The sequence below is a fragment of the Sabethes cyaneus genome, chromosome 3 (genome assembly GCF_943734655.1).
Source record: "Sabethes cyaneus chromosome 3, idSabCyanKW18_F2, whole genome shotgun sequence".
NCBI lineage: Eukaryota > Metazoa > Arthropoda > Insecta > Diptera > Culicidae > Sabethes > Sabethes cyaneus.
Window position 1 is genome coordinate 147,622,831 of NC_071355.1, and position 26,473 is coordinate 147,649,303.

The window sequence follows — 26,473 nt, forward strand, 5'->3', positions numbered from 1 at the left end:
CTCTTCTATAATCCTGAAGACACGACTACTAGCGCCATTGCGGCATAAAAGGTTACCAAAGTACACCGTAAAATGAACACGTCTATCGGAAACACCTCAACTTTCAGTATAGAGTTTAGCCATTTATAGATAGAATTAACAAAAGGGCGAATGTTACAAATGTAACCCAAACGGATGAGTTATTTTCTGCTGGACCAGTATAAGAAAATCAACCCTCGCTCGGTTTGTTCACGTTTGTCACATTCTCTGGTTTGCTGGTTCTATCTTCAATTCAATTCAATTCAATTCTCCATCATCCCTTTTACACTCATGGAATTGCGCATATGAAGTTAGAATCAACAAAAGGGCGAATGCCGCTAGCGTAAAAAACCATTTGAGAGTTGATTCTGCTAGACTCGTCCAGCAAAAAATAGCTCACGCGTTTTGTTTACACCTGTTGCATTCGCTCTTTTGTGGGTATGAAATGGGGAAGGCAAATGAGGAGCGTCCAATATAGCTCTAGCCATCCCAAGTCCCTACCTAGCGCCTCCACGTGGCCATACCTGATAATGCTCTATTGAGTAGCCAAGCTAGGAGGTGCGTTGCAGCGTGGTTCCCAACTGCTTGGTCGCAAAACCGCGGTTTTGAGCAGATGGCGGAGCCAGGATGCCAGAATCACAGATTTTTTCACACGCATAAATTTGGGACCCACCAATTATGTCAGTTCCTGTGAGTTCTGGTTCTACCAATGTGTCTGATAATTAAAGTACTTCATAAACTGTGTATATTACAGAAACAAATACACTAGAAAAATTAAATATTGCGGAGGAAATGATAGAGTCCCAAATTTTTGCGTGTGAAAAAATCTGTGAAAATGGCATCTATGGCGAGCCACACGGGCTAGCTAATAGGTAAGCCTAATAAGTTATTTTAATTATTTTTTTCATTTTAGCTTATGAAGCATCTCCTGCTATATAGTAAAAACTTTGGCCAAAACGAGTTTTAATACTGCACATGGATATCAGAATGAAAAATTAAATTAACTATTAGAAGCATTTATGGAACCTCAAAGGATGCTACTCTATTCCATACGAAGGACTGCTGGTGAGATTGTTCTATTTTTACCATATATACCACATTAATATCATATTATTAACAGTATTATTATTGATATCATAAATGTGGAAGGCTGGATGACGGAGTGGATTGCCAACCTGAATCCTTAAGGTCTGAAGCAAAGATGGCACTTCTCAAATCAAAACAAACAAATCATCACGTGGGTTAAAGTTGGTACAGCGAAATTGATTATTACATGGAAGGATCCTAATGCTGGAAAGCGACTCTTATAACCCCGGAACGCGCACAAGTGCCTCTGCTTGTGGGTCCGCCCAATCCCTTTTGGCCCTTCTGTAACAACATTAGTGTGAAATTCATTTGATAATCAAATTTGGATCTACTGTAATTCTACCCACATACATTGGCAAGTCCTTGAAATTATGGTGGCTTTCCCCTACTACTACTACTACTACCTGTTGCATTCGCTCTTTTGTTAACTCTATTGAGCTATGTGAATGTAAATGAAGAATTATTGTCAAAAATCTTTCTATTCCTCACACTCTTTAATGATTTCCTGACCTTGATTGTTTTGAAGACTAAACATTTACTGGTGGCAGCACCTTATTTTCGTAGCCGCGTATTAAGTGAAAATTTATTGCGGTTATTTACATAAATTTTCATCCTGTTGCGGCGGTAACCCGCATCGTCAATCACCGCAACGAGAACAAGGAAAGGTGGCCAAATATTTTTTGGTTTATATGTGCAATTGTTACTGATGCTTAAGCAACTAAAACTACATAAAAAAACGTCTTTTAGCCTCTTACATTCAAAAATATGTATTATATAAATTCATTGAATATCATAAGTATAAAAATATGTGTAAATAGTAAAAAATTTAAGAAGTACGGAATGGGGTTGCAAATATCTAAACAATAGAAATTAATCTATTTGTATGGTAGCTCTGGACAAAAGCACATCCTTCAATATTTGGCGAGGTCAGCACTGGGCGATAATGTATCGATATACATATAACTGGTATCGATATTCGTGGACGAAATCGCGATACAGTTTTTTTTCGAAATAGTTAATTTCGGCATGCATATAACAGCTTTGTAAATGTTAGCACGTTGTACGGAGTGTTATAAAACAAATGTAAAATGCAGATCGTCACGTGATGCGAGCAATTTTGCTGATTATGCTTTCAGCTGAGTATACGTATCGATATGTGAAAAATATCGATATTCAATTAACGAAAATTCGTCAGCTTCGCTCAATACAGAATTATTTTGACAGCTTGCTATGAACTTTCCGAGAATGAAAAGATTTATTGCAAAGCACAATACTAGACGGTTTAAAATAAAAACGTTGCTACAATTTAAACATTTGGTTGGATCGCTAAAACCAAGACTTTTGTCAATTTTTCGTATAACAAACTAATCCGGTTAGTTTTATTATTGTTCAAGTGCTAAATTTGTGAAATGGGTCGCATATACTGTGCAGTTTCTGGATGTTCCAGTTTAAAAGAAACTATTACGTACACGTCCGACATTATGGTTCGTAAAAAGCTGGATAGTTTCTAGTATTCACACTTAATTTTTATATCTAATGTTACAATTTAGAAGAATGACGTCATAGGGTTAGAGATAGCATCTTCAATCTAACGCTCCTTTTACTTATGTATTGGTTGCACGCTTAAAAATGTTTGTTCCAAAAAGCTTTTAGTCACCTTTTTGTCCGCAAGAGGGTGTTACTTTTGCGTCTTTTCGGATATATATGAGATTTTGCGAAGTGAACTATATTGTTAATATAGTATATTTGCTAAAACATAGTCCGCCTAAATGCCGTGGGCAGGTGGGTACGAAAAAATACCGCAAAATACTTTACGCAATTCGTATTACGTATTCGAGCTTTATATACATTTTTCTCAAGAACTACTGAACGCATTGAAACACTTTTTTTTTGTTTTCCTGATATTTTATAAATTTTGAGGCTTGTGAACAAACCACAACCTGAGATACAAAGAAGAAGAAAATTAGCATTAGCATTAGTATATGTGGCTGCACACATCGTAGGTGGCTATATAATCGCATTATATACCTGGCTACGTCCGAACAACCGCAGGGGAAGTGGGTAGGAATGTTAGGGTAGTATCTATTTTTAAAAGTGCAGGGAACCCATACTACCTTCATAGATGTTACAGGACAACAGAGTATATCATGTTAGTACGGCAAGGCAAACAATAAGGATCATGAGAAAGATTTATTCAATAATAAACTGTATATAGTATATATTGAGTATATATATATGCAAAAATAGAACAATCTCACCAGCAATCCGTCGCGTGAAATACAATTGCGTCGTTTGAATTTCCATCAATGCATCTAATATCCAATAATTAATTTAATTTTTTCCATATCCATGATATCCATGTGTATTATTTAAACTTGAGATACAAAGAAGAAGAAAATGTACGAAAAAATGTATTGTTTTTCTTTTTTCTCAGGTCGTGTTTGGTTTACAATGCTCAAAAATCATAAAAATGTTTGCCAAGAAAACAAAAAAAAGTTGGTTTCAATTGCTGCTATTAAATTTTTTTGCGTACCACGACCCCCTTTTGGCGGCTTCTATTTATTTGAGTGAATAGGTCACATTTTTCAAAATTGGGATTTTTATCAACTAATACCGAGAGCGGATCACAAAAGTAAGCTATCAAAATATTATCAGACTGAAAAAAAATGTGGGCACCAGAGGGTTAACGTCCTCTTTTTTACGACCGATTTTTTACGTCTCCCCAATAGTGGACATAAAACGAGATACGAGTGTATTTTGACTTTTTAAGTTATCACTGGAATCCGGAATCTTCTTAAAAATATGGAAAAGTGTCCCAATTCTTAGTGTCCATCTATGAATTGGATCAGACATCTTACACAATGCATACGGATTTTACTACGTTGCGGAAATTTGACAGAAAACCCATGGGAAAAATGTCAAATTGCCGCAACGTAGTAAAATCCGCATGCATTATGTCTGGGCCTTAACTCTTTTATTCATACGGCCTAATATTGAACGCAACGTATAATGAAAATTACATAGAAGCTCTTTATACGAAATTTAGCAATTTAGAATTGCAACAAAAAAAGAAGCCAGGGCTCCTGGAATGGCTTGAATGTTGAATGTTTACCTAATGATGTTGTTGTTGGCTCAAACTCAGTGACAGACCAAGTTTATACCAAAACGTAAAGAAAACTTTGTTATAAAAATATTGTTCTGTTGTAAATTTGTTATTTTTATTTCATCGGCAATAAAATAGCTTGGAAAAGATGGGACAAATATGCTTTAATTTTCAGAAATTTGCTTAAATGGCAGCATGTGCGGCTCTAGCAGCACATTCCTTACAGAGATTCGAAAATAATTGTCAAATTATCTATAATCTTTATCTATATCATAATCATTGGGGACTATAATCAACCTCAGCTCCGATGGTGCAAGTCGAGCGACGGGTCTTTCCAGGTCGACTCCCTAATGGCTTTATCTGCGGCCAGCTCTACACTTATCGACGGTTTTGCCCTACATGGGTTGATGCAAGTCAATGGTATTGCCAACAAAAACGCCAGATTTCTTGATTTAGTCTTGAGTAACGAGGCCGCAACGCAAGTCTGCACCGTTTCGGAAGCAATTGAGCCTTTGATCACGCTCGACGCAGACCATCCTGCTTTGGACGTCCTGTTGAATCTCCCAACGCCGATCATTTTTGAGTCTGCCTTCGGGAATGAGGGTACACCGGACTTTCGCCGAGCTGATCATGATGGAATCAGATCCGCTATCTCTCGCGTTGACTGGCAGACAATAAACTCTGCTACATGTATTGACGACGCCGTCGATTATTTCCAGCGAACAATCGTAAACCTAATTAGTGAATTTGTACCCGACGCCCACCCGCCTTTAAAACCTCCTTGGTCGAACAATCGCCTACGCAGACTAAAACGGCTGAGGGCTAGAGCTCTACGAAGATACTGCCGGAATCGTTCTCACCTTACAAAACAGGAATTCAACCGTGCGAGTAACGACTACAAGAAACTGAATAGATTTCTGTACCAACGCTATGTTCTCCGCACACAGGCATCTCTGTGCAGGAATCCAAAGCGATTTTGGCATTTCGTAAATTCCAAGAAAAAAGAGGCTGGTCTGCCAATGTCGGTTCACCTTGGGGAACAAGTTGCTAACTCTGAACTTGAGAAGTGCGATCTTTTCGTCCAACACTTCAGGAATTCGTTCAACGAACGTTCTGCCTCACCTGAACAAGTCGCCATTGCCATCAACGACTGTCCTAGTGATACTTTTGAGTTCAGTCCATTTCACATTAGTGAACAAATCGTAATGTCTGCACTCCAAAAGTTAAAGCTTTCTTATGCTGCTGGTCCCGATGGCATTCCAGCGTCCATTCTAAAGTTGTGCTCGGAGGTGTTAGTTACTCCACTTACAAAACTGTTTAACAGGTCACTGCAAGAGAACAAATTTCCTGAACTATGGAAATCCTCCTTTATGTTCCCTGTTCACAAGAAAGGTGATAAGAGAGACGTTCGGAATTACAGAGGCATCACCTCCTTATGCTGCTGTTCTAAAGTTTTTGAGATTATTATCAATGAGGCGCTTTTCTGCTCATGTAAGAACTACATTTCAACTGCTCAGCATGGATTCTATCCCAAGCGGTCTGTTGCGACAAATTTGACCGAATTTGCATCACTATGCGTTCGCACAATGGACAACGGTGGACAAGTTGATGCTGTCTACACTGATCTCAAGGCAGCATTTGATCGAGTGGATCACGGAATACTGTTAAGGAAACTAGAAAAACTTGGAGTCAACAGATCCTTAGTCGCCTGGTTCAGATCCTATCTGATAAACCGATCGCTTCGCGTTAAGATCGGAGCTTCTAGTTCCGAAGTGTTTACGAATGTTTCGGGTGTCCCCCAGGGCAGTAACCTTGGGCCACTTTTGTTCTCGTTATTTATCAACGAACTTTCTGTCATACTGCCATCTGGTTGCCGCCTGTTTTACGCCGACGACGTCAAAATGTATAACATCATCAACAGTACTAATGATTGCGGCTACTTGCAACTAAGTGTAGATCGTATGCAGAGTTGGTGCTCCCGGAATTTTTTGACACTTAGTATCAACAAATGCAATGTGATAACCTTTCATCGTAGACAGAAACCGATCATGTTTACTTATTCAATTGCTGGACACAGACTTCAACGGGTCTACCAAGTTGACCTTCAAACCTCACTACAACGACATTCTGACGAAAGCCAACAGACAACTTGGTTTTATATTCAAAATCTCCGAAGACTTTCGCGACCCGCTGTGCCTACGGGCGTTGTATTGTGCACTAGTCCGCTCAGTTCTTGAGTTTAGTAGTGTGGTATGGTGTCCATACCAAGCGTGTTGGATTGCTAGATTCGAGCGAGTACAAAAAAGGTTTGTTCGCTACGCACTTCGTTGGCTACCATGGCGTGATGCTACGAACCTGCCTTCCTACACTGATCGCTGTCGGCTACTTGGAATTGATACCCTAGAACGGAGAAGATTCACTGCACAAGCTCTCTTTGCTGCTAAGATCATCACTTCGGAAGTCGATTCGCCTGAACTACTCCGGCAGTTTTACTTCTATGCTCCAGAGAGAGTTATACGTCAACGCAACTTTTTACACCTCGCAGCTCGTAGTCGACAATACGGACAAAATGAGCCAATCCGTGCCATAGCCAGTGCATTCAATCTCGCTTACAGCATTTTTGACTTCAACATTCCATTGCATGTTTTTATGAGAAGACTATCATGATCTTGTGTTCGTTTTATTTTTCATTAAGACAATATTTTGTCAGATGAATTTTATTCAATAAATAATAATAATAATAATAATATATAGGGTACGTGAGGGTATTTTTAGCAGGTTTCTAAATTCAGCCTAATTGCCTTTTCTTTCGCCAATAAAAATACTTTGCCGACATACAATTTTAATATATTATAGCTATTTTCTCAAGACAGTAAGTAATCTATTTCTTTTATTCAAAGAACGTCAAAACCACCTGTTCTTCCACTAGAACTAAGCCATAGGCTGAAAAAATAGATGCCATCGCTTAATGGGCTGAAAATACCCTCCCGTGCCCTATATAAAAGTGAGCGTGAGTAGGTTTGTATGTTCCACCATAGTTCCAGAACGCCTTGACCGATCTCCACCAAACTTGGCACACATATTTCTAGATATAAGGGAATCAGCGCTGAAGGGTTGACAAAAAAGGAGAGGGGGGGGCTTCAAAACAGGGGGGAGGCCATAACTCCGAAATGCCTGGATGGTTCTGCATCAAACTTGGCTCACATATTCCTTGGAATAACGGAATCAGAACTCAGGGGGTTGACAAAAGAGGAGGCGGGGGTCATGACATGGAGGGGGGGGGGGTTTATGACAGGGGAGAAAAGCCATAACTTCGAAATGCCTGGACAATTCTTTATCAAACTCGGCACAAATGTTCCTTGACATTAGGGAATCAGCACTGCGACGTTGACAAAAAAGGGGAATCCCTAGCAAGGGGGTGAGAGAGGTCTAAATAAGTAGTTGCGTTTCTCTTGCATTTCAACCGATTGCAGTTGTGTAACTGACTTTGAGAAAAGAGGGAGGTTACACCGAGGAGGAATATATGGTGAATAAACCTTTGTTTCGTTTTCATTACAGCGATTTTTCGTTGAGCAAACTGATGCATAATTAGCTACGTGACAGAAAGGGGAGCTGACTGGGAAGAAACTGACATATAGGGGGACGATGAACGTGAGTATGAATGTATGTTCCGCCATAGCTACGGAACTTCTGGACTGTTCCTCATCAAAGGTCATCTGTCAAACACATGTTTTTGGCATAATTCTTTTATGCCAGGGGGTTGACAAAAGATGGAGACGGTCTCTTACAAGAGGAGAGAAAGGTTCAAATGGGTAAAGGAGTGCGTTTCTTTGCATTTGGAACGATAGCAGTTGTACAAGTTGGTTTATTTCTGAAATGGGGAATAGGGTGGCCATTAAAAAGGGGGAGGTTCAAAAACGTAAAAAAGCCTTTGTGTCGATTTATAGAGACTACCAAAAAGAAGACAGATTTACAAGTGCTTGGGGGACAACGTGAGAGGAACTGAAAAAGGGAGTAGATATATTCAAATGAAAAAGGAGGGTTTTGTTTCTTACATCATGAGAGTTTTCGTTACAAAAACAGTACAAGTGACTGAATTACAAAGGGGCCCCGAGTGAGATCAAGCAATCAGCTAGTTAATTAATAAATTTCAAAAAAATATTTCTTAAATGTTAGTAAGTTAATTAATGAAAATTTGCCAGCTTTGCTAATCCCCATGTAAATTAATTAGAAACCGTCAATCATATGAAACCGCTCACAGAATTTTGGGATGACTATATAAATAACGAAACACACGATTATGCCTTTACATATTCACCAGCGCTAGTATTATTGTACAAACAATTAACAACGGTGTGCACCCAACTGCAGAGTGAGAGGGCCGGACTGCTGTGTCGTTGGACGATAACTCAATGGCGGTGCGGTCTGTCAAGCGAGCAGTCAAATGCAGTGCGGTTTATAACTGTACACAACACGTGCAAACACGGCAAATGATTTGCGCACCGTCCCCCCGTCCTCCGGCAATGTGTAACACAAATATGCATTACTTACCAATATGCCTGAAGTGGCGTACACAGCCAAAAACTCGTACCATGACGAGGCGACAACTAACGAAATCAGTTTTTATTGGATGAGAGTGTGAAAATGAGGCCGTTAGTTGTTCTATGGCGTCAGAAAAGCTATTTTCCACTGTAACTAACGGCATGTGTCGTGTGGCATCTGTCGACTTTATACTCACCGTACAGAAGTACGGTACGTCATTTGATGGTTGTGTTTTATTAGGATATCAATCCGGAGTCTTGTAATTAAATTCATTAGAATAAACTACTAGTAGTGATGAAATTGGAGACATACTGACTACTATTACAGTTAAAATTATCGAAGTGTTATTCTGTACACTGTAACTGGTATATATGAGAGCATCATCACAGATACAAGTTGCAACGAAATCTGTCAAGGATTAGCGTAGAAACGCAACATTTATAACCCCAGATGCATTAGTTACTTCTACCGCGTAGTGCATGTGACCTTCAACTCTTTTATCTCGCTGATTGTAGCTGTGTGTGTAACTCACCTGTGCATCTTCGGTTTTGTTTGTTTAGTAGATAGATGTGCCCTCACAAAAAAGCAACAATTTTCAACGTTGGTTGCGCAAGTGCACGAAGCATCCAATGCACCTCACAAGCGCACCTATACTCGCCGACAGAGTCTATCAATTACGCTAATTGATTTCGTCGTACAAACATTGTATCGACTTCTCTGCTGGTGTCTTTAAGTGATGGATACCGATTGATCACAATCAACTTGATTATCAGTTTACCACTGAGGTTTGGCTGGAAGTTGAAACCGCAATCGGCGTTCGGTACCGTGTGAAGCCCGCGGTGAGTGTGTGGCATTGGATGAATTGGCTAATTGAATATCAGTTTTCTTGGGAGCAGTCGATGATTGGAAAATTGCTGCGCACCTGACAGTATAATGTCTGAGTTCACTTTGCGTCTCATTCGTGAGTAGAATTCAGAATACGCTTCACCGAGCAGCCGAATCGGCTAAATTAAGTCTGCACTTCTACATATAATTATTAATGCAATCGAGTTATACGTAGTATGGTTTGAAACAACCATTACAGGCAATCGATTTTTTTAGCCGATATTTGTTGGTTGACAAGGTTGGATTTTTCATACACACCTTGCAGGTTAAATTGGATTAGAATATCTGAACATGAAAATCAATCAAGCTTACGCTGTTTACTAGCTAAGTCTTGTTCGTAACTGAGTGCTTATTGTTTTTCTCGTAGTATTTTTTCAAGCCCAGGTTTAATGAGGGCCATGTACTTTTTTTTAGATGAAATGCTCCAAATAAACAGGGCTGTTCACGGTGATCCTCAGGGCGTGCCTATTTCAGCGTGTCAGAGGATTGGTGCCACGGGCCTTGTAAGCCACCACCATTAAATATCAATACTGAAAATGAACAAATAACAGTAAAATTTAGACCGAAACTATCGGAACGGAGTGGATTGAAACTGCCGATCTCCAAACTTTTCAACTGTCGGTGGTTTCTACAGTAAAAAAAACGAAAAACAGGGAAGGTGCAAATGAAGAATATTGCAAAGAATATACCAAAGCACATCGCAGATTGAAGATATTATGGTTTTGTTAGCTACTGCTGTGCTAATTTCATGGAATTAAACTTCGCACTTTTGCCCCGTGATATTCGCACTTTTTCCCCGCTAGTGAAGTAAAAGTGCGTTTCGGCACTTGATCAGAAGAAAGAAGCATTTATTTTGTATAACACTATTATTCCAGATAATTTATTGCTGAATGTGAAGACATTGAGTTACTGCAACACAATAAAATATATTTTGTTGTTGTCCTTCTTTATATCTGCGTGCCGCAGAAAGCATTCCTGCCGATTTAATCGATCTCGATATTTTCGAAATTACTAACGATATGATAATAACTGCTACGAAAAAGTTGAAGTGTTCGTATTCTGCTGATCCGGATGGGATTCCGGCTGTTCTTTTGAGCCGTTGCACAGTGGTTCAAACAGCGAAATACGTGATCGTGTGATATTGCGCCAAAACGTGAAGTTTTTCGCATGTAGTGTCTTTAGGGACATTTCTTGGTATAATAAGCCCCTTCTTGTAAGAGAAATCTTTGGGTGATTGATTCCCTTAAAAGTGAGATACGAAATTTATTTTCTCATATATTCGAGATACAGGTTTGGTACTTTCGGCAAAGTTGTAGTAAATATTAATACAAACAACTTTGTCAAAGACACCATACTTGTATCTCTTCATGGAAATTATCTATGAAGCGTTATTCGTGGACAAACCCTTTAAAACAGTTTTTAAACCCTGACTTATTCTGGTCAATTTTGACGTGTTCATAGTGTTCTAGAAAGTTGCTTATCTTGCTAAAATCAACGTTTCTGTAGAACATTATTATATGTTATTTTTCTAAAGTTTCGGAGATTTTGAGCTTTTTTGGTGAAAAATAGTACTTCTTTGAGTTTAAATATTTCCCAAGGTGGCAAATGGTGGCAGATCAATCAACTCCTACCTAAAAGTACAACAAAAACCCTGTAAAAGCAAGTGTCAATTGACTGTATCCGTTTGTATCCTCAAAAGTTATAGTTGTTTTAAAAATCCATCTCAGTCATGTTTACAGAACAATTAAACTGTACTTCGGATGCAATAAACGCCATTTTGTTTACGTTGACAATCGCTTTCTAACAAGTTAAGTTAACAACAATTTTTTCGCCTATTTCTGATTCGAAAATGAATGTAAACTTAAAATGGACGCAAAACGCATGCATGGTCTGGACTCCACACCAGCTTTCATGGAACTTGCGCATCGAGCGTGTGCAGAGAAGATTTCTACGCCTGGCATTGAGGGACTTACCCTGGCGAGATCCAAGTAACCTTCCGCCTTATCCGGATCGCTGTCGTCTGCTTGGACTGGATACCCTTGAACGGCGTCGCAAACTTCAACAAGTATTACTCGTGGCCAAAGTGTTGAACGGCGACATTGACTCGCCGAAGCTCCTGTCCATGATGAACTTCCGTGCATCGCAACGTGTATTAAGACCATCTTCCGTACTAGTAAACGATTTTCACCGTACAAACTTCGGCTTTTTCGAACCCGTAGCGTTCAGTGTGAGGTTATTCACTACTATTGAGCATCTGTTCGAGTTCGGCGAACCTTCGCACTTGTTTAAAAGCAAAATTACTAGGTCCAGTGCAATTTAATTGTTATGTTAGTTCATTAAGACAAATTTTGTCAGATGATATAAAATAAAAATAAATAAATAAATAAATAAATAAATATCTCACGAAAATTGATGACAACTTCAAACATCGCACTTATGCCCCGCCCTACTCTATTCATTGTATTGTAAGAATGTATTCAATGTATTCACGTTCCTAATAACCTATATGCTGTTTCAACTTACTTTTGAAGACTATATTATTAGTTATTGCGTTCAAGTCGTTAGGAAGTATAGTGAATTTTGATGGACCATAATTTGTAATGCGCGTAAGACCCAAGTTTGTGCAAACTCTGCTTCTCATTAATTCATTCGCATCAATACAAGAATTCAGAAAGTTAACTCTATGTGAAAAACGGACATTATGATGAAAATTTCGATTGTGTAACGTATTATGTACAAACATGATGGTTTGAGTGACTCACAAACCTAAAATAAGAATAATGCTGTGGTGTTAACTAGTGTAGAGCGCGACTGTTGGATATAAGAAATGTAAGTTATAAATGACGTTGATACATCTATTCTGCAGCGTTTGAATTTTTTTGAGTTTCGATTTAGCAGCATGACCCCAGACCATGATTAGGTATTGAAAAATGGAATGTATACATGCGAAATAAAATCGCAGCAATGCTTCTTTCTGGACGAAAGAACGTACCCTTCTCGTTAAGGGGACATGAACGACTGAAAATTTTGAAGAAATCAATTTTTTTATATCAGATTTTGATTTTGCAGTCCTTTCCGCTTATTTTGATACTAAATTTGTAATGATCCACCCACGGGAAGTGGCCGAACAATGATGATACACATAAGCGTTCCAGTGCGGCGTGGAACAACCTCGACAGAATAAAACGCTGCTCCTGAAAAACTACGATTTTCAAACTTTATGTACCTTTTTCTCAGAAACCACACAACGTATTGGAACAAACTTTTTTCGTTTTGTTGGTAGTAGCTTGGCAAAGACTTTTATAACTTTTAAACTTTGTAAACGAAACACAGCCTGAGAAAAACGAAAAAGAAGACAGAATTTTATTTTTTCAGCTATCTTTTCTTCTTCTTTTTCGTTTTTCTCACGCTGTGTTTCGTTTACAAACCTCAAAAGTTATAAAAGTCTTTGCCAAGCTACTACCAACAAAACAAAAAAAAAGTTTGCTCCAATATGTTGTCTACTTTCTGAGAAAAAGATACATAAAGTTTGAAAATCGTGGTTTTCCAGGAGCGCACAGTGGGACCATTCTGGAAAAAGGCGGTCAAAAGTCTTTTCTCGCTTTTCCTGACGTTTTCGAGCTTAGGTGTCTTTGGAGAAGTTTCATAAAAATGTATTCTGCATCTAATGACATTTTCATATAATTAGATATTAAGGGGATAACAACTTTAAAAAAATTAATTTTTTATAGGAAGTAGATAGCATGGTCATGTGTTCGGCAAAGTCGTAGAACTATGAATTTCATTAAACTTTGCCGAAGATACTAAGTATCTGCATCATATGGTTTGCGAGATATAATTGACTTTCTGTCGTGATCCCCTTAAAATCAGTTTTTTAAACTTTTTGTACACAAAACCTCATCTAACAGGTTCGAACTGTTCTACAAACTTTTGGATACTATCAAAATACGTAACTTTCTGGAAGGTGTAAATATCATATGTTTGCTTTATTTGCTTTAAAAATTGATTTGAAGCATAAATTTTACCGTTTTTACAAGTAATTTTTTTCTTAAATAGGCCCCTACTGGCAGCTAAACTTAGCATCGCTTGAACCATCATAGAGTATAGTATAAGTGTGCTAAAAATCTCGGCTGGGTCTGGTAGGGCATTTTGGTTATTTCAATTATGAATTACATACATATATGCTGGTTTTAGTAAGTTATCAGGGTTTTATTATTCGTACATGTTCATAATAATTTCACAGGACCTCGTCCACGTCTGTTTTGCTATCTGTTGCAGAATTATTTTCGTTCTGATTGAAGTTTTTGGAGCGTCTTAGTAGAATACGAAACCTAAAAATAAAAAAAATAAGAAAACTTATCCAATTTTAATTCTACTATGTGTATTTTATTCAATGACAGATACGTATTTCGCCTACGACTTGCAGGCTTCCTCAGTGTCTGTTTTCGAACACAGACACTGAGGAAGCCTGCAAGTCGTAGGCGAAATACGTATCTGTCATTGAATAAAATACACATAGTAGAATTAAAATTGGATAAGTTTTCTTATTTTTTATTTTTTCGTTCTGATACTTTTGTAAAAAATTTTATGCTATGAAAATGTCATTAGATGCAGAATATTTTTTATGAAACTTCTCCTAAGACACCTACGCTCGAAAACGTCAGAAAAAGCGAGAAAAGACTGTTGACCGCCTTTTTCCAGAATGGTCCCCCTGTGGAGCGGCGTTTTATTCCGCCGAAGTTGTTCCACGCCGCACTGAAATGCTTATGTGTATGATCGTTTTTCGGCCACTTTCCGTGGTCGGATCATTACAAATTGAGTATCAAAATAAGCCGAAAAGACTGCAAAATCAAAATCTGAAATAAAAAATTAAGATTTTTTCAAAATTTTTGGTCGTTTATATCCCCTTAAGCCACATAAGGCGGAAACTTTACTCGATACGTGCTTCATATGAGTATCTCATGTAAGACATGAATCCAAATGAAGTCCCAAATATTTAAACGACATGACTTTTTCAATAGATAAGTTTCCTACACACGGATCAGGGTGTTGATAAAGTTTTTTGCGTGACGAGTGGAAAATCATATACATTGTTTTTGTAAGGTTTAGTGTGAGGTAGTTACCGAGTAGTCGATAAGAGACGATAAGATCTGATTCCATGTCTGCTACGATGGATTGAATATTAGAACGAGGGTAAAATAAAGCCGAGTCATCTGCGAAAAGCCTTGGGATTCCATGGAGTTTTAAATTTCCCAAATCATTGATAAATATCAGAAATAGCAACGGACCTATGTTGCTACCTTGAGGAACTCCAATATCAATCGGGCGCAAAGTGCTACGAACACCATTAATTGTTACGAATTGCTTTCGTTCAGATAAATAGCTTTTTATTAGACTATTGGCAACTCCTCTTATTCCATACCGATCAAGTTTTTTTCAGAAGAACTTCGTGGTTAAGGGTATCAAAAGCTTTTTTAAGATCTATAAATAGGCCCCCTACTAACTTTTTCTGATCAATTTCGCAAGTGAATTCATCAATAAGTTCGGTAATAGCAGTCACAGTTCCACATCCTTCCCGATTCCCAATATGGTTTATTGATATTTATAAAAAACATTGTTGGTACTCAAAAAGTTTACAAGCCTCCTAGTTAGAAGTTTTTCCAGTATTTTATTGAAGACAGACAATGTCGAAATTGGTCGGTAGTGCGAAGGATCAGAGTTATCTCCAGATTTAAACACCGGCGAAACTTATGCGATTTTTGGAACATTTGGATAAATTCCAGTTACGATTATTCTGTTGAAGATTTTCGAAATAATCACGGAGAACCAGCCTAAGTTAGCTTTCATTCGGTTTACTGGAAACTTATCATGACCCTTGCTCTTTTTAACGGCTGACTTATTAAGATGCTGATTTCGATCACACTAGCAGGTCTTATAAAAATAGAGTTTCAGATAGATTTTACAGGTTTTAGGTAGTCAAACTGATTTATTGGTATTTTACTGGCCAATGTACTACCAATGTTCGATAAATAGCTGTTGAACACTTCGGCTATATCATGATTTGAATCTAACATGTTCCCGTCAACTTTTAGCTTAATTTGTTCATTGGGTTTTGAGCGACCAAAAATATTGCTCAGATTTTTCCACACACTAGAATGACTAGAGCTATTAAGAATATTTACATAGTAATCTTTTTTACATTTTTTCTTCAGAGTTTGAACTTTTTCTGAGACATGATTTAGCATTTCCCCGGTGCGTACAACGCCGGGGTAGCTTTTCACTTTTTCAAGATACTTATTTTTTATTTGTATTAGTTTCCAAAGGTCGTAGGTCATCCACGGGCACCCTTTACTTTGATAACTTTGGTGTGAGTTCTGGTGTTCTCAATCAACATGTTATTATAGGTTGTAATAAGAGTGTTGTTGCGAATAACACCGTCTTTTAGTTGCCTACTTGGCAGCTTTAAAGCTTTTTTTATTATTTTAGTATTTTAGTTAATAATATATAACGAGAGTGTTCTTTGCGTTATTTTCACGTTTTACGTCTGCGGTCAACGGATTCACCGAGGATTTTCTACGGGTAAGTATTATTTAATTAAATTTCAGGTTACAAACTCACTATTATTTCTATTATAAACTCATTGCTCGATCATTGAACGTACCTTGCAACTACAGGAATTTTCAGGTAACTATTTACTGCTCATTTTAAACAAGCTACTTCGCCAACGATCTATAATTTTAATCCAATTCGATTTTCAATTTTCACTTCGCTTGGAACTGTATACTATGCTTTACAGACGACGATCAATTTTGCTGACTAATGCACTATACGATACGAATGTTTATATAAACAGTGAACCATCATTCCATCAATGTACTTTCACGCGATGGAAAGGTATGTTGTTCACTCTTTCGCAGCGTCAACGAGTGTGTAAAGTAGAATCAACATTCTCACTAACTTCAAAATCATTCAAAATATTGCAAATTGTTTTTCAAGTTTAACACGATCAACAACGTTGATAGAAATATAGAAATATTTACACTGCGGCAGATCCTCCAAAAGGGCCGTGAACACAGAGTTTCCACGCACCATTTGTTCGTTGATTTTAAAGCCGCATATGATACTATCGACTATCGAAAGAGCTACGGAAAATCATGGACGAGAACAGCTTCCCCAGGAAGCGCATAAAACTGATTTGATCTTCAGTGGATGGTACACAGTGCTGTATTCGGATCTCGGGTGGATTGTCAATTTTATTCGAATCACACAGAGGGGACTTCATCAAGGTAATGGTCTCTCATGCCTGCTGTTCAACATAGCGCTACAAGGTGTTATGAACCGAACGGATCAAAACGCGGGCCCGATCCTAAACAAATCTTGTCAATTCGTCTGCTTTGCCGATGACATGAATATTATCCGCAGAACATCTGTGGCGATGACTGAACAGTACACCAGACTAAAGCGCGAAGTAGAAAAGATCTAAAACAAAGTACATGCTGGCCAGCGACTCCGTACTATTGTGGTATTCACAAGTAATTGTGGTTGAACAAAGTAAGTCTTCATACTAAGTGTACCCTAAACATGCCGCCCATTATACTGGTTATTCTCTTCGGGCACCGGCGACTGCTCGGAGTGTTCGAGAGTCAAGCGCTAAGAACCACCCTCAGTGTCGTACAGAAGACAAAATGTAACTAAAGCTGAACGAATACTGTGGGCAGGTCGGGCAGCAAGAATTCCGGGAAACTAGCCGGCGAGCATGGTGTTCGCTTCGAATTCGACAAGACGATTTACAGTGTGACATATATAGGGCACGTGAGGATATTTTCAGCCCATTAAGCGATGGCATCTATGTTTTCGGCCTATGGCCTAGTTCTAGTAGAAGAACAGGTGGTTTTGACGTTCTTTGAATAAAGATTACAAAGTATTTTTATTGGCGAAAATTAGCCAAAATTAGCCATATTAGCCAAAATTGTTTCACGTCCTGTGCCTCCAAAAATACATTTTTTTACAATCGGCTTCCGTGGGAACATTGGTTGGAGTGTATGCTATCATGTGATATTATGATCTCAATTTTGGAAAAAATGGCATATTAGCCAATTTTTCATTTATGGGCAGTGGTGTATGTAAGGGATACACTCAAGAACGTGGTAGTACGAAGTATGCCGGGTCAGCTAGTTGATTCTATACAATCAAATTTACCTAATAGCCAGGACCCCCTAGCAATAATGGGGTCTTCGCTAATAGCGACTTTAACACTGGAAGTAGGTAATTCGCTTTTACCTAAAATTATTTTTCCGTGATAATCAGAGGCATTAGGTAAAATAATCACAGGTAACTTTTTCAAAGATGGGTAGTAATTAGTGCTTGCCTATGTAAATTATCATTTACCTAATGCTGTCCTTAAATGCTTTGGAGCAACGTTCAATCACCGAAGACGAAAGTCGAAACTCGAAAAGTGACAGCCAGAGTGATAGCGACATTTACGACGTGAGATACGACCACATTTCTGATTCTAGAAAATTTCTCTATAGATTTTTCTCTAAATCTACGACGCTTAAGTCATTACTACGTGACGAAAGATAATCGAACAGACGCTAGTAGAATTTCTTCAGTTGCATTGTCGTCACAGTTTTCTATAGCAACACCATCCAAACAAATAACGATGAAGTACATCATAGTAACTGGTGGCGTCATAAGTGGCATCGGCAAGGGTGTCGTTGCCAGCTCCCTCGGAACGTTGCTCCATTCGTGCGGAATCGGAGTCACCTCCATTAAGATCGATCCGTACTTGAACATGGATGCAGGAACATTCTCTCCTTATGAACACGGTAAGTGTAGATTTGATTTTCTGACAATGTTTGTATGTCTGTTTGTTTAATGAGATATAATTAGGAGCCAAATATTGGCATACATATACAGATATTTAAAATTATTTGTATATCAACACACTCAAAACATATGCTTCTAGCCGAGAGTTATAGTTAGGCTTTTATACGAGAGCTAACCTTTTTAAATTTAAAAATTTTAAAAATAATTTCCTTCCTTTGCAGGCGAGGTATACGTTCTGGACGATGGCGGAGAGGTGGATCTTGATTTAGGAAATTACGAACGTTTTCTAGATATCACACTACATCGTGATAATAACATTACTACGGGTAAAATTTATAAAAAAGTGATTGATCGAGAACGAGTAGGAGATTACTTGGGGAAAACAGTTCAGGGTAAGATCAAAATTTGTCGGTATTTATTTGCATACATTAACCTACTTTATAAATTTTAGTGGTTCCTCACATTACGAACGAAATTCAGGAATGGCTGGAAAAGGTGGCCACAACACCAGTCAAAGGTAACATTACACCAGAAGTGTGTATCGTGGAACTTGGTGGAACGATCGGTGACATAGAGAGTATGCCATTTGTCGAAGCACTCCGCCAGTTCCAGTTTCGAGTGAAACGAGAGAATTTCTGTCTTGCACACGTTTCGTTGGTTCCATCACCTCCCGCTACCGGTGAACCAAAAACCAAACCAACGCAGGCTAGTGTCCGAGAACTTCGTGGACTGGGACTTAGTCCAGATTTGATTGTTTGTCGATCGGAGCATCCGATTGGGAATGAGATTAAGGAAAAAATTAGTAACTTTTGTCATGTGGCTCCAGAGCAAGTAATTGGTATACACGACATGTCTTCTATTTATCATGTTCCATTACTGATGGAAGACGCGGGTGTGATTGACATGCTAAATGACAGACTGAAACTGAATCTGACTTCAACACGACCAGTTCAATTCATGCAGAATTGGCGAGATCTAACGGAACGCATTGATAATGTGCACAAAAAGGTTACTATTGCTGTAGTAGGAAAATACACTAAACTGCAGGATTCCTACGCATCGCTGTCCAAATCACTGTTACACGCATCATTAGCCTTAGGATATAAAGTTATTATCAAATATATTGAAGCCTGTGATTTGGAACGAGAGACCAAACAGACCCAGCCCCAGTCGTACTACGAAGCTTGGCAAGCTCTCACAGACAGCCAGTAAGTTTTGCTCAAATGTTTCTTTGTTTGTGAATTAATTTTTTATTATTTTTTCAACAGGGGCGTCATTGTTCCAGGAGGATTTGGTACGCGTGGTGTGGAAGGAAAAATCCGTGCATGCCAGTGGAGCCGGGAAAACAAAAAACCTTTCCTTGGCATTTGTCTCGGTCTACAGGCTGCCGTTATCGAGTTCGCTAGAAATATTCTGCAGATAGAGGTAAGTGAACACGTATCAACTGTTCGAACACTGCTTTTTCTAAATGATCTTATATAACCGGGTCTGGTTTTGAAACGTTCTAATAAAAAAACGGGTGCCTGGCATACTGTGTGTGATCTCGTATGGGAGTTCAGCATCGTTTGCTTTCGTGCCTCTCTCGTTGCAAAACCAACCATTGTTCCGACGGCAGTTGTATTTGAAGCTCATTTTGATTTTTTTGGTTATACTTAGAAGTAACAACACGTGACAAAGAAAGGATTATGTTCGAAATATAATTTTCAATTTTAATTTCTCATTTCAGAACGCAACTACAGCAGAAATTGAGCCAAAATGTGAGCATCCGTTGGTCATAGAAATGCCCGAACATCACCCAGGGCAACTGGGTGGCACAATGCGTTTGGGAAAGAGAACAACTATCTTCAAAAAAGACAAAAGCATTATGAGTAAGTATAGAAAAACATTGACGATTATGTGAGTGAATTTTTTACCAGCTTAATTTTCTTTCCCAGGACAATTATACGGCAACGTAGATCAAATCCAGGAACGGCATCGTCATCGGTACGAAATCAATCCGAAGTACGTCGCTCAGTTGGAAGAGAAGGGCATGCAATTCGTCGGCCATGATTCAGAGAAAACCAGAATGGAAATCATTGAATTGAAAGACCATCCATATTACGTCGCCACACAATTCCACCCGGAGTACCTTTCACGGCCACTCAAGCCTTCCCCTCCCTTCCTGGGGCTGATATTGGCTTCGGTGGGCAAGCTAGATTCCCACCTGCAGCAGGGAAATAAGCTAGCGTCGCCATCTGACGTTGCAAGTGAAAATTCGGCTTAGGAAACTAGACACAAGAGGACTATCAGGAGCAAAAGTGTTACTCTTTAGTTTTCCAAGAAAATAAAGGAGAACAACCATATTATTATTTTTATAACGTTCCTTCTAGGTTTTACAATATACAATAGGACAATTCATTGACAGAAAACACAAATTCAAACTTAATGATTTAAGTTTTGCTTTTTTAAATGTGCAAAAAATATAAAAATGGCTATAATGAAATCTAACTTGTCTTTATATATCGTCTTTATAGTTTGTCATAAGAGACTAATTTGGCTCAATTCCTATAGATAAAAGCGCAAATTTAACATTTTGTATAATTAATTATGGCGGATATGGTCAAACAGGCTAATGGACAAACAGGACACGGTTATTAAGGGTAAACCCACCGCTTATTTTGATTAGTATGTCCGTCCAGAGCGTAGTTGCGGTGTGAAGTGGGCGTTTATTATAAACTCGTTTCAACGAAAAAATGGTGATCATTAGAGAACACGACCGTGGCATGGCAGATATTGACAGGTTCAGCATATAAGTCCTAAAGTAATGGTTTTTATGCCATTAATTATTTACGAATTGTTTAGATGTCCTTTAAGCCCATAACCCCCACAATCAAAGAACAAATGCCAACGCCGATCGTACACGGAATTGCTAAGCTTAATGTTTTGAATTATAGAAGAGTACCCAGGAAACTTCAAAACACGACGGTTTTCAATTGAATCTAATGTTAGACGGAAATGCATAACTACTTGACACTTTTAATATTTGTCCTGCAAGTTAGTTTTGAAAAGAAGACTAACAGGCCATGAAAAGTGCAATAACTTATGAGTATGAGTGAATGCTAAATATATTACTTTCATTTAACTTTGATACAATTTAACTTAATTTGGGATCGTGATACATTGGAAAATGAAATCCCTACAAGAATTGTTGCAACAACCGACAAAACTTCACCAGAGATTTATTGTCATAGTATAGATAACAAACACAGAAATTGATAAAAGCGAGTAAATTATAACTTTTTTTTATCATGGCTTTATAATTAAATGCTTCCAAACCGGAAACTTTTCAGCTGTACAGGGATATCTCGATATAAGACAATATATAATTTCAAAAAGTTGTCTTACATCGAAATTGTCTTATATTGAAACATGATTTTTTCAAAAAAAAAACTGCATTAGCGGTCGCCAATTTTGCTTTGTGTTGTGTGTTTACGTTTTTTATTGTTTGAGGTTTAAGTTTTTTACAATTTTTAAGGTTATTTTTAAATAATGAACATCTTCATGGTGCCGATTTTGGAATGGAAAATTAGCTCTGGTATCGTTACCAGCTATGTCAAAGGGATTTGTTCGATATAAAACAAAAATTGTCTTATTTCGAGTTTGTTTTATAACGAGGTTGTCTTATATCGAGGTATCCCTGTATTATTTTTTCATGCACTACGGCGAGTTTTTGCGAGTATGTTGTTGCCTATCACCTACAGTCGTCGCTCTAGTTGATACCGTTCGCTATTCTTACACTGTAAGTGAGGGCATAAAATGAAAAAGGAAAGAAGAAATAAAGCAAAATCTGTAGCCATACATACTAGTGTACTGCTCGCGGGCTGTTGACTGCTGACTAGCTTTTGGCCTTGTGAGCAGGCCGTGCTGAAAGACGCTACGAGGCTGTGCGCACGCAAGTGTGTAGATAACAGAATGTATGCACACAGCACAGCACTAGTGGTTGTTTTTCGCACGCTTGCGTAAATTGAGTAAGCTTCGGATGCTATGCTTCTCACAATCGCTCGCGTAAGAGTTGGCATCTTTTGCTTCCTGCACGATTTGCAACATTGATATTAACCAATAAGTCAATCAAAATGAAATCACACCGAGTAATCAAAATCCGTGACATCAAGATATCAAATTTCGTTTTCAATTTGCTCTAAAACGTTACTCGGGTAGTCGATAAGATGGTTAGACCAAATGGAGCGACAAATGCACGGTGCACAAGAAACTGGTGCACAGCAGCCCACAACCAAGTTAATTGGAGGGATCTAATTTACCAGGCTTTAGGACGAAAAATCAATTACTAGTTAACAGTAAGAAAGTTTAATTAATTTTATATTGATAAGTTTCTCGAATTGAAACGTAACAATGCTTCGGAGAATAAGTTCTTTAACTCTCTGACCATCAAGACTTTTTAGTGGGACAAGCTTGAACAGCTCATTAAAATCCAATTCTTCTATTAAGGTACCATCTCAGGCTAGCCAAATCGTAGAACGTATTGTATGAAAGCTGGTAAACCCGATTGTAATCTGCAACATAACTGAATTAGGTACTGCTTTTTCATTGCGTGGTGTTCTATGGAAATAAAAAAAGACACTTATGATTTCCAAAATAAAATCGTAAATATAATATCATCCACCATAAACAACCACATTATAGCAGCCATACAACCTTTAGTTGCATTTGAGTTTTAAAATTCGACTACAAAATACTCATTTTGTTATTTTATTGTGCTTCTACTGTCATTTTTATTCGTTTGAGCACTATTGCGATATTTCGAAAAAAAAAAGAAAACCGAAAGTATAGCTTATATCAGTCTGGACAATTTTACAACTGTAAAATGGTAGCAATTTGTATGTCACAAAATTGGTGGACAGTTTGCTCAGCAACATGCTGATAGTAAAATTTAATTCAATAAATTGGTTATTGTTTGGAAACTTTCATTCAGAAATTGTAGGAATATAAAAAAAGTTGGTTCAATGAGCTTGCTTTTGCTGAATAACGTTTATTCTTGTTGGTGATTACGAGGTCAGCATTTCCGGATAAAATCTGGGAACACGTAAAATTCTTACGCTTTAAGTCTTTACGATCATATTACGATCAGACGATTGATTTAAAAAAAGAATACTTAAATTCTTTTAAATTAACCCTAAGTATAAAACTGAAGAAAAAATCAAACAGCAAAAAGTCGATGCAACAGATGGACGATTCTGCGTCGAAATGTGCTATAGCATAAAAACTTGTAACCATTACTCATCGTATCACGTTACCGGGAGTGCCTTATCGTTTACAGCTCATGTGCATTTCTTGCTATTCAGAGCATAATAAGTGTGTGTACAAGCGCGAAATAGCCGGAACCATTCAACGTAGGAACACAACCGAAATGTGGGCGTTACGCCGGTAATCACGCAATCTGCCTTCTTCCATTCTAGCCGGCAGTAAAGCTTGCTCCAGTAAGAATCTGACCAGCAGCGGCGGAAAAATGTTGTGGTAGGAATTGAGCTCAGCACATTCAAAAATTACTTTTTTCAATATTTTCTAAAGCTTTTATTGGCATTTCTTAAAAAAAATATTTCAGTAAATTGATTATGTTATCACCATGGAATGCTGACAAATCGACCCTTTCTAACGCAGGCGAAGTCGGAATAGAGTCAATTCACATCGTTCAGTACACAAACCAAATTTTTTTGTTTCCTCATTTTTCAATTAATGCGTAACAAACACTATCATGGTAATAAAAACATTGCGTAAATAAAACCCAGTATTAATGATAAATGCAACTGGAGGCCCAATTCCGAAAGCAGTCTGCGTTACAGGCAATTCATTCATAACTACAGTCTACAGTACTAACCGTCTTTATATGGCTAATGAGCGTACTCCAGCTTAGCAGGGCAAGCAACCAACATGCGGTAGGCGAAGTAGCCCCAAGTTTTTTATCAAATTGTCCGTCTCACATGCGGCACAAACATATTACCCCAACGGATGAGGAAGCGAGCATGCAACAGGTCCGTTTTAATGCAAGGCAGAGCAATCTATGCGCGCCTAACTAGGGCAAGTAGAACGAAAGAGCAAACTACCGTCATGAATGATAATCTTCCTACATGTATCGTTAGTTAGCACAAAGTTGCAGGATGAATCAGCTCCGACTTAAGTGTCTGTGATAAGATGGATAAGATAAAAGTGGTTTCAACGGTTTCCTTATCATGCGGGACTTGATAACACCATCATCTACAATATGTCAAAGTTTGATACATTACTCATTGCTTACTGCAGGGCCCTATCATTGGCGATGTCAGGCAGCTACTTCTCATATAATAATAGTGCCACCGGATTTAATTTCCTACGAGATCGGGGATCTTCACGCATCATAGATTTTCTACGGTAGCAGTGGAGCACAATATATTGTCCCATGAGGGTCGCAAATATCGAATATCGAATTTTCTTATCCTCTATAGTTGCTAAAAACGTATACACCAGCATAGAAATGAATTGAATCGGAGTGCATAGGAAAAGCAGAAGGAGGATTGGTGCACCATATAATTAAATTCTATGGCCATTTTTTATTTTGAAAATGTGAAAGTAGAAGATGAACTTAGTTTTTGGCAACTTGAAGCAGCGCCATATTTCGTTTACTGACTGCCCCAATCAAGTTTTCCTAAACCGTCTCTATCTGTGACATTTGGTGGCAATGAAATCTAGATTAGTAAGGTCATTTAGTGTGCCCCAGGGAAGCCATCTAGGACCGACTATAGTAATCGTCATCTCAACGCAGATCAACCGCTTTTACAAAGCACCAAACGTCTTGAGAGAACTCACGCCAGGTGAGACAAATTGAGCCGGCTGATTAAAGCTAAAGTTGGATCTAGTGAAGTGTCACTTACACGTTTGGGAATAGTCGCATGCCGTACGTCCAACCGACAGTGATTTCCCCCTCGCACCCTGCCTACTTCAGGATTACCTAAAAGTTTTTTCATCAATCCAATGGTTATTTTTCTTAAAATTGCTTTTACTCAAATGTGTACATATTTTGTTTTAAGCGTAATCATTTGACAGTTCAGAGATGCAATTTGTTTTGAAAGACTGTGCGGCTGCAATCATGGACTTAAACCGCAAACCGCATAATCCGGGCGGTCAATGACCAAGAACTTAAATCAGACATCAGACATGATATGAAGCTCAAAGCATATCCTGAAAACGATGGATTAACGGAGAAGCAGGAGCAGGTTAATGTGATTCGGTGTAGGGAGGTGCTGCGACATCACGACCATTGTAAAATGCATTTTTACGATGAAAAAATGTTTTTATAACAAAATATTGTTGGTTGTAACAAAAAAATTACCCTCAAAAGTACGCAATCGCTTAAAGAAGCCCTTTATTCGAGTGAAACGCTTGAATATCATTGGCGCAGTTTTACGTTGAGCCTTTATAGATCACTAGCTGACCCGACAAACTTCGTATTGCCACAAATTAAACTGTGTTGTACATAAATCGTGAATCTCGGATGACCTTTGCCACGATCTCGAGTTTTGCAAGTTTCTGAGGAGTTCATGGGTGTTTTCATATACAAACTTTCCTCACAATAAAGTAGAAAACAATTCCCCCAACTTCTAGAGTTATGAGAAAATTTGTATTTCATTTGTATAGGAGCCCCCCTCCTAAAGCAGGGAGAGGTTTCAATTCACCATAGAAAACATTCTTGTCTCCAAAAACACCCACATGTCAAATTTTGTTTCATTTGCTTGATTAGTTCTCGAGTTATGAGGAAATTTGTATTTCATTTGTATGGGTGCCCTCTTTCCTAAAAAGGTAAGGGGTCCTAATTCATCATAGAAAAAATTCATGCCTCCAGAAACACCCGCATGCCAAATATGGTTCCATTTGATTAGTTAGTTTTCTAGATATGAGGAAATTTGTATTTCATTTGTATGGGAGCCCCCCCTTCTCCTTAAGTGGGGAGGGGTCCTGTACTATCCGTACTCTACCCTAGCC

At 38.3% G+C, this 26,473-nt stretch overlaps 2 protein-coding genes across 2 annotated transcripts in view; one reads left to right on the top strand and one right to left on the bottom strand.

Annotated features, from left to right (window-relative positions):
- The window catches only part of LOC128741831 (E3 ubiquitin-protein ligase MIB2), a 90,953-nt gene that overhangs the window by 41,167 nt on the left and 23,313 nt on the right, over window positions 1-26,473 (bottom strand). The window lies entirely within an intron of this gene.
- LOC128741832 (CTP synthase-like) lies at window positions 18,297-20,726 on the top strand. Its single transcript, XM_053837916.1, has 6 exons — window positions 18,297-18,462; window positions 18,685-18,855; window positions 18,915-19,671; window positions 19,732-19,888; window positions 20,190-20,331; window positions 20,398-20,726. The coding sequence occupies exons 1-6, from the start codon at window positions 18,297-18,299 to the stop codon at window positions 20,724-20,726; spliced, it is 1,722 nt and encodes a 573-aa protein (XP_053693891.1).